The following is a 10,025-nucleotide window of genomic DNA, read 5'->3' on the forward strand; positions in this document are numbered from 1 at the left end:
TTAAAGGTTTAGCTTTGTAGTTTTCTAGGTTCTTTCCTATCCAAAAGATCTGATGCTTCTGGTAAACTCTCTTATACACTTTACATACAGAAAACATTTGTCCAATAGCACACAATTTGCATGTGAAAAACCTAGTCACAAAATATCATGAAGATTAGAAATTTATTGGGATTTAAAATGACATATGAATATTTATATGGACTATTAGAATACCAATGTTACAATAGTAACAACCAACCTCCAGAAACAGAAATGTAGGCAGTGGGTAAATTTTAATCTTTCAAGAAATGAACCAATCATGAGTTAATACTGTATTATGGAGAAAACAAAGGTGCAAGGTGTACATAATTGCATATTGCAGAGTGTTTTTCCCCGTTCTTCTAAAGTAATCGGCCAGACAAAGTAGTTAAGCTAGACAGACCAGCATCTCTCATAACCCCAAAAAACATTTGCAGGAGCAAACACAACGTCTGCAGGATTTCAGAGCATGGCTAAAAGACATGAAACCTACAGACTCTTGGTTAGATGCACATCTCTTAAGATTCATTAGGACTGAACAACAAAGCCTAGGCATGGGCTAAAACCAAAGTCCATGCTCCTTTTTTTCATTGTATGAATCAAAAAAATATTTTCTTTATATGCTTCCGTTTCTTCTAGTTTCTTATCTCCTGTTCCCTCATCTTGCTCTATCACCACTATTTCCAGTTAAAAGGACATAAGGGTGCCAGTCTTCAAGGCAGAAATCTTTGCTGGCCCATAGTATGGACAGAGAGGAAGATTGTGCAGGTGGTCAGACCAATGCTTGTGCAATACTTTGAAAACAAGACACACTAGACTGTCATCAGGATGCCAGGTGGGCTTGGTTTAAGAATTAGCTAAACACCAGACATTCTATCAGCCTAATTTAGAATCAATCTTGCTTTTTAGTGATGATAATAAACTTGTACAAACATGAGATTCATTTGTATATTTTAGCATTTTATTGCAGTCCCAGAATGCAAAACCTGACATTGGAATCAGTTTGATTTTTTTGGTGATTGAAGATATTAAGCACTACAAGAGCATTGAAATTTCGATCTGATTAGGATAAAAATTCCTCAGGATCAAAACACTTCTTTTTTTCCCCCTACAGTTTTACTAATTGTGTGCTACTTGACATTGCAGAGTTATTCCACAGCATGATAGCAAAATATGTGAAGTGTATTTTACTGTTAGAAATTATAAACTCATTCTATTTGTTTTTCATGTGTTTGAGGTTATTAAGAGAATAAAAAATTATAACTGATGTGCATAAGTTAAAAGGGTTAGTTCAACTACAGCTGGTAGGCTAAACCACTAAGCAATATTTTGTACAGCAAAAGATTTTTCTACTGAACATACATAAAAGAAATCATGAATATATAACTGATTTAAAAGCAGACTGAGGGGGTAATATCCCTTGAAAAATAGGGGAGCCATGAAAAAGGTGAATGTGGAATAGTTTATTTTCAGAAAGACCGGATTATTCTAACCACTGGAAACCAGATAAAGAAGATCAGAGGGAGAGCTACCAAACATACTCATCAGAGACCTTTGCTTTATGGGAAATGAACTGCCCTGGCTCACTGTTCCTGAAGAATTGTATTTCTTATAGCTGTAAATCAAATCCTGAAGAAACAGGATGATATTTTCTAAGCAATAGCTGAGGACAACAAGTACCTTTTTTGTCAGTGTCAGGTTTCTGAATTTAGATCTCAATTAGGATTCCAGAATGAAAAAGCACGTTATTATATACCAATATATACTTGTGACAGTGTTCTTACAAGCAATATATTAATTTTCAAATGGTGGAACATTGTTCTATATTTGTACAAGTATATTCATGGCTGCCTTCAGAGGTCTTGACTTTTATCCTTCCTTGCTGCTTTCTTAATGATCTTCACTGAACAGTAACATCAAGTACTTGATGTACAATGAAGATCATTAATTTTTTTCAATTTAGTGGAAGATGTATACTCCTGCAGTATATGACATGCATTCATTCTTATCAAGAAATGTACTTCTTAAATCAAAAAGGGATGTTATAGACCTCTGTATGATAACAATGTCAACCAAAGGGAAGCACATATGCACAGCATCGTACTCCAGAGAGCAGCGAGTGTCAATTGCCCTTGCTAAGCTCTACAGACAGTGCTAAGACCTGATACAACAGTAATTTTATTAATCTGCTTGATGTCTGATACTGATTTGACATAAAATGTATCCTGCTAGCTTTAAGATCAGCGATACTTTCTTGTCATCAGAACAAGGGCTGTTCTACCCATGCACAGACTCATGGCTTGGTGAAAGTGTATGAACAGCCCTGTGATTGACATGCAGTTCAGCCTTGCAATGTTTCTATGCAGAGGTGAGTTAAAAGAGATGATGTGATCACCTTCCCCATTCTTACAAGTGGTAAGGTAGAACTGGGGGCACGAGAGGTCTTTGTAGGGTGTTAGTTCTAGATGCGTAACTATGAAATGTATAATATTCGACTTCAACTTTTTCATACCGCATATCCTAACGAAGAGCTCTGTTACACAGAGCTAGGATTAGGGACTGTATCTGAGCCAGGGTACAGCTAGATCTGCAATTTTTGAGGGCTTGGATTCAAACACAAGTTGTTGCAGCTTAGCCAGTTGCTGTGTGTCAGCTGAGCCAACAGCTGGGCCATGATACTGGACAGTGTACAGGCTGTTAGACTAGAGAACATTTTAACTATGATCTCTGTGAGAGAGGCTTGATAAGTGATATCTGTCAGGATTCTACCAGCAATTTGTTCAACAAGTACAACAATTTGTTCAACAAATGAGAAGTTTCGCAAACTTCTGAAACCATGAAGCATTATAACATGGGAAACAGATTAATAAAGTAGAATTGTAACACCAAACAGTTGGTTGGGAGATTTGTGAAAAAGCATGATCATTGAAAGCTTGAATGAAACAAGACAGAAAAAATATCCCTAAAGGTTTTATTTCGGTTTGGAAAAAAATTGGTGCTTCAATAACTTGTGGGATCACCACCATGTGTTATTGTGTTGAAATAAATGCAGGCATATGTAGAGTTAGAGTATGAATGTTGTTTTAATCCACAAGGGCATCAAGCTATAACTAACATAAATCTCTAAGTAGAAATCTTCACCGCACTGAACGTAATGTAATTTTTGGTATTTATTTCACTTGGATCAGAATTTTAGTCCTTAAAAATTCACTTTTTTAAGGCATAATCCCCATGTCCACTGACGCCAATGAAAGCTTTTCCATTGACTGTAACTGACCTTTCATTAGGGCAGCAGTTCCCTTACAAAAGACTGTTGTCACTGCTATAGTTCTGCAGACCTTCTTCAACATTATACTTGTTATGGTCACATTCTTGAAATTACTTTTGTCTCCTTTTATCTGTGATAGCATTAACAAGGCCTGTTTTTCAAAGTTGCTAATGGGCTGCTATGATCTGAAGCCATCAACAGCCCTCTTGATTTTTTCTGTGTGATTTTGTGCAACATTTTCTTCTTTGCTTGTTTTCCTCTTTGATGTCTTTGAATAACCTGGATGAGAGGGCAGGTCTTACTTTCTCCATTTTTTTATGGTATGTTGTCAGTGAATAGGTAGAGTAGCAGGTTTATTTGTGTTTCTTTTTACACTCAGATCTACCATTGCAATTTGAGATTCTTCTTGTTTTAATCTTTAAAAATTATTTTCTCTCCTGTAAAAATCAATCAAGATTTTTAGCTGCATTCTGCAGTCTTCCATCAAACATGACCTTTTTAGCTTGCTGCTTTCTCAAATTCTGCTTCTACTTTTAACAGGGCTTTCTAACCATCACTTCAGTTTCCAGCTGCTCTTCAAAATATTGCATAATATTGCTTTTTTTCCCATTGTAATCTCAAGCAATTATTTCCTATGTTGTACTGGCAAATCCCCTGCATTGTTTATTTTGGGGAACTGTAGTTCTGGGTTTTACCTTCTACAGCCAGTCTCTGCAAGTTCCTGAATTTTAGCTCTAATTTAGTTTTAACTAAACCAGGATAATTTTCTTTTTCTAGTTTGGTTTGAACTTGATTTTCTAGGATGGACAAGTTGCTATGAAGTGTTTCGGAGTTTTGCAATTTCTTTCTCTTGGTTTTTCTACAATGTTTTTTGCCAAATGCTAGAAAAGTCAAGCATCTCTCCGGACAAAGATATGAACGACTTCAGCTTCTGCGGCATGTATAATGGGCAGGTATATTTCCCGAGCTATTCCCAAGTCTAATTTAAACTTGAAGATCTTTCATTCAGAGCATGAGTTTCAACAACCTGAAAAGACAATTGTAAGTCCTGTACCTGGGATGGACTGATTCCCTGCAATGGTACAGGCTGGGGACTGACTGGTGGGGTTGCTGCTTTGTGGAAAGGGACGGGTGTCCTGGTGGACAGTATGCTAAGCATGAGTCAGCAGTGTGCTCTACGGGCTGTACTAAAAAGTGTACAGCCAGTAGATCACAGAAAGTCATTATTCCCCTTCACTCATCACTCTTCAGATTGCATCTGGAATCTAATTCTGGGCTCCCAGCACAGCAAATATATTGACAAACTTCAGTGAGCTTAGCAGAGGTCTGTCAAGGTGGTGAGGAGCTGGAGTACTTGCCCTGTGAGGAAAGGCTGTGGGACCAGGCTTCTTCAGCCTGAAGAAGAGGTGGCTTCAGGGGTACCTAAGAGCATTCCTGTGAGGAGGTTACTGCAAAGATGGAGCCATGAGCTGCACAAGCAAAACAGGGAAATACCAACAGGAGAGAAGGAGAAAAAAAAAATCACTGTGAGGATAATTAAGTTCTTATTAAGGATGATTGGAACAGGCCACTCACAGAAGTTGTGGAAAGTCTGACTTTGAAAGTTTTCAAGATCAGCTAGACAAAATGCTAAACAATTTTCTTTGAGTCAGTGTTGATCCTGTTTTGAGCATGAGGTGGGAGTAGATGATGTCCCAGAGTCCCTTACAACCTGAATGACTGTATGAACATCTTGTTCCTATAAGTCAAGAGAACAACTATACATAAAATATATAAACAGCCTCATCTATTGAAAAAAAATTAGCCTAGCAAGAATAATTATGCTATAGCCACACAGCCAAGTTTGGATACCCACTGATAACAGGAGAAAGTCCCTGTGTTTATAAAGCTTGCAATCCAATCAGCTAAACTGGACATACAGTTACAGCAGGAACACAAGCAGGGTGAAGTGATTTTCTACAAGTCATTCCTGTCTCCAGGGTCTGCTGAGTCCTAGTCCAGTGCCTATACACTGGACCATGCTGCACTCACACTGTCTGCACAGGTCTCTCAGTTTTCTGAAGATGCATGTTTCATAAAGCATATTCTATTTCAGAGAGAAGTGGTCATTCAGAAGATTAAGGTCTTTTTCAAATGGGATGTTCATCTCTGCCAGGTGGTATGTTAAGTCTGAATCATAAATATCTTTTATTTCCTCGGTCAGATAGTGCAGTGGAAGCGCAACTTGTCATTTTTGACTTCCAGTTTCAAGAGCATCAAGTAAGTTTCTGAATTTGTTCCTTCATTTCTGAGCAACTGACATATTCTCCTGGATATTAAACGCTCAAAATGTAAATGATGCAAAATCACTTTGTTTATTGTTTTGGATAGTTGATTTTATTTTTTTCCACAGAAATGTATCTAAACTGACCTTCTTATGCCAAATGCACTTTACCTTCTAGAAACTTCAGGGACTATTTGAAAGGTTTACAGAGCCTGATACTGTTGTTAGCTGCCATATATTAACAAAGAAGCAGTCCCTGTTCTCTTGTTTTTCAGTTGCAGTTATCCTCCTATCTTCCCTTGCAGATCAAGCAAGGTACTTTCAGACTGAAGATTTACACTGCCTTCTGTTGCAGTCATATGGTTCTGTAAAAGTTAATTAAATGTGGTTGTATTTGGGTTGCTACCCTTTTATTAGGAAATGCTAGCAGGACATGGTGCAGGGGGAGCAGATTTATTCAAATCTGGGACTCTGAATTTAAGAGGCAGTTTGCAGATAGTCTTTTACATTAAGAAAAACACACAAGTCAATCATAAACGCAGTCAGTCACTGAAACTTCCAAAGAATTATCTGGCTTCACTGCAGGCACAGATAAATTAGAGATTATGGGCCTAAGTCTTTTTTCGCACCAGGGTAAATCGGGAGCACCATCACTGAAGTCAACAGATCTCAACAAGAAAAGAATTAGGCCCTATGGCTTTTAATAAGCAGAATACAAAGAGCTTAATTACAAGGAAGCAAGCTGAACCTCCCTTCCCCCATACGCAGACATATGCATGTGGTCTCTGGTAAGGTTTCTCTCTTGTAACATTTTTGTACTTCTTTTATCCTTATCCTGATCAGACACTACCTGTGTGCAAATAACAGGGACTTAGATGCTATAGGGATGGGGGCCATTTAGATGTTAATACATGGGGTGATTAAAACACTGGTAGAGCTGTAGCTCAGTTCTGTTTTGAAAAACTTGGTGAAAACGTAAATATGTTGCAGTTTTTTACCTCCATGTTATGACTCAGAAATAAAAAACAAAGAGAGGAGTTCATTTTCTGTGCTAGGGAGGGAGTTTCTCACCTAAGCAATACTTCTTTGAAGGAGCAAAATAATGCACAGCATGTGTAAATGAACAGTTGCTGGAAACTCTGGTAAAAAAAATAAATTTTTATTTCCACATATGTGAACAATCTTATATGTCTATAAAAAGACTTAAAAATATATCATACAAAAAGTTATACTTGAGTCACCCTCTATGAAACCCTATAACAAAAAAAGCAGGTGTAAGATGAAGACCCCAGTTGTGGAATATAAATAATAGTTCAGGAACAATCAAGTGTCACGTCAGATTATTTTGACAAAAATGGAAGTACTTACAGTCTAAGTGACTATGTCTGATGCCTTCCACATCTTCAGCATGAATGAAGTGGTAACATCTCTTTCCTACGATATCTACAGGGGTCAGATCCATGTAATCACTAATCCTAAAAAGGAAAAAAAATACAGCCTATAATTCAAGCAGGAAAAGAATACAAGAACTGTCAAATGACTCAGAAAGTGAAATCTGCTAAAAAGTTTTTTTCACCACTGTAGTAATTTGAATGGAATATCTGTACAAACAAGACACAGCCCTAAAGAAAAAAAAAAAAAAAAAGAAAACGTTTTTTAAAGAAACCTTGAAATCATTTTATCCATTTAAATAAGTGGAAAGTTAAATTCTAGTGCATATTCTCCCCAGAGCATAACACCAAGACAATATAATTCCAGGAGATTGTAAAGCATTAGCAACAATCCAAAATCCTCATTAAAAGACCAAGATGATTCAACGTTACATAATAAAGTAAAAACATGTTATGTTTATACCAAATGATTAGAGACACATTTCATTTCAACAGATTGGTCTTCTATTGGGTATATTCATGAAAAAGCTCTTCAACCACTTCTTGGCACCAAGTCCAAACTGATATTTCAAGGGATATAATTTAAATGCTGAGACATACAGATGCCTCAGGGTGTTATCTTCTTTAGTCTAATTCATTTGGGAGCTCAGCTTTCACTCTGGGCCCTTTCAACTGGGACTTTGTTGTTTATTGCACATAGAAACTTTAAAATCTATTCTGCAGACCTTTGTGTATGTGCGTCTGTGTGTGTCTGTGTGCTTGTGTCTGTGTGCGTGTGTAAACTGTCATGGAGTGTCAAGATGTCAATGTCCTTAAATGCAGTACAGAAAATAACAAAACAATTGGAAAATTCCTTGCTCACACAAGCATTTAAAACTGTGTCTGTTTCCTAGAAATAGAATAGTTTTGGGGGGTTTGAAAAATGCTGCAATGATTGGGGTTAAGCCCACTTTGCAATTTTAAGATATAATTGCCTTCCATTTAAGGGTGTTGTGAGAAACACCAAACATCTTGATATAACCAGACAGCTGAGTGTGATCCTGAGGGAGGCCAGTGGGGAGGCTAAACCAGAAAGAGAACTGAGGGGATCCCAGCAGGCAGAGGGGGCAAACCCAGCTGCTGAGGCACCGACTAGCAGAGCTGTGTTTGCCTGAGTGTCTGAGACTGGGAGAATGCACAGACCAGAAAGACTGAAAGAGGATGGAAGTATTAGACAGCACCACAGCAGCGCTGGTGGTTTGTCCCAATTGAAAAAAAAAAAAAAATAAACAAACCCACCCAAAAACACCCAAAGAAACATGAAAAACATCTCAGGTAAAGGAGGTGAACTCAAATTTGCTAGTAAAAATTGTCAAATCAAGTCTAGCACAAAATGCAACAGCCTTCTCCCACTGTCTGAAGGATGTGCACTTTCAAACAACTGCCTAGTAGTTATAGCACTTAACCAAGTGTGGGATACCCATCTAATGTTTATCACAAACCCCTGTTGAAAAGCACCTCTCCTACCTTCTCAGGGACGACACAATTCACTAGGATAAAGACAAGTCTGGAACAGCGGCAGTGGGACTCCCTATCCCTCCTCCTGAGTTCTTCCACTTTGGCTGCACAGTGAATTATGGGCTGGGAAACAAAGGACCTGGGATCTTTGCCCCTTGATAAGAAACCTCACTAGAAGGAAAGGAGGCTGAGATTTAAAGGTTCCTGTCCCCTGGACTGTATATTATCTTTTTATACCAAACTAAGTGTACAAACAGTCCATGGAGTCGGAACCAGAACTCAAGTCTCTCCCCCTCACATGTCTGTACTCTCCTCAGTGGCACACTTTGCTGTCTCTTCTCTGGCCCAAGAACTGTGTCTTTTCTCTTAGGGGGTGGCTCTGCTTCAAGATCAGGGAGAAGAAATCCCATCTGCCCAGCCTAGTAGGAAGGGGCAATCTCCAGGCAGGCCACTGCCCTATGATGTACCCAGGCTGCGAGTGTTACAGTTCACAGGGTTAACATGGAAGATGATCACTCTGCTTCCACCTCTGGTAAATTTGGCTCAGCTGTATTTTGCTTCTCTGCAGCAGCATGTTTGTGTAAAGTCTTCACAGATAACAATGAACACAGCAAGACAACTGTGGAAGCAGATTCACAATCCCTTAAGTTTAAGTTGTGACAGGGGAGGTTTAGACTGGATATTAGAAAAATTTCTTCACCAAAAGGGTGGTCAAGCATTGGACTAGGCTGCCCAGGGAAGTGGTTGAGTCACCATCTCTGGAGGTATTTAAAAGACCTGTAGATGTGGCACTTAGGGACATGCTTTAGTGGTGGACTTGGCAGTGTTAGGTTAACAGTTGGACTTGATGATCTTAAAGGTCTTTTCCAACCTAAGTGATCCTATGATTCTATAATCTTAAGAAAAAGCGCTTTCAAACAGCCATATGAAGGACATAGGATTTTTTGTTTTGTTTTGTTTTTTGATGAAAAAAGTGGAAGAAGAAACAGAAAGAATATCCTGATGTAAGTGATGATGACTGGCAAGCAATGACAGCAAAACCAGAAGCAAAAGAAATTACATCAAATAGGACACTCATGCTTATCATTAAAAGTACCAAAGATGGAAAATAAATAATTGTCATGGAGAAAAGAAACAAATATTGTAGTATAACTTAGAGCACTAGTTAGAAGACAGATCTTGTGGCTTCCAAGTCCTTTGACAAAATAAAGCAACAGGTTGATGGTTAGGAATTCGGTTCTGCTGAATACACAGACCTGATCATGTTAAACATGAGCACAGGCTTACATTTGAGCAGATCAGTGGCTCCACTGACTTTCAGAATTGTTAACATGATTGAAATTTAAAGGTAGGTATACGGTACAGTGCTTTGCTGAATTAGAACCAAATTGTGCACACACTTGTAGGCTTGAGGCTCTCTACACAAGACTGTTTCTGCATATCTGATGGAACTATGGGCAGCCACTGTCATGGCCAACAGGCCAAACCTCTTCCATTTGGAAAACACCATATTCCCTGGGTTGTTTCCTTTTGGGCATGTGTTAGCAGATATGGCTATAGCAGTCCACATTAAACTGGGCTATAGGCT

General features: G+C 38.4%; 1 protein-coding gene across 1 annotated transcript in view; it reads right to left on the reverse strand.

Annotated features, from left to right (window-relative positions):
• The window catches only part of NPAS3 (neuronal PAS domain protein 3), a 26,051-nt gene extending 17,204 nt beyond the window's left edge, over positions 1-8,847 (reverse strand). Inside the window, exons 1-2 of the mRNA XM_010296318.1 lie at positions 8,675-8,847; positions 6,918-7,024 (exon numbers count right to left, since the gene is read on the reverse strand). Of these exons, the coding sequence (XP_010294620.1) occupies positions 6,918-7,024; positions 8,675-8,847 (280 nt within the window). The remainder of the gene's footprint in view (positions 1-6,917; positions 7,025-8,674) is intronic.
• Positions 8,848-10,025: the final 1,178 nt, after the last annotated feature.

Source organism: Phaethon lepturus, unplaced genomic scaffold, assembly GCF_000687285.1.
Source record: "Phaethon lepturus isolate BGI_N335 unplaced genomic scaffold, ASM68728v1 scaffold18501, whole genome shotgun sequence".
Classification (NCBI taxonomy): Eukaryota; Metazoa; Chordata; class Aves; order Phaethontiformes; family Phaethontidae; genus Phaethon; species Phaethon lepturus.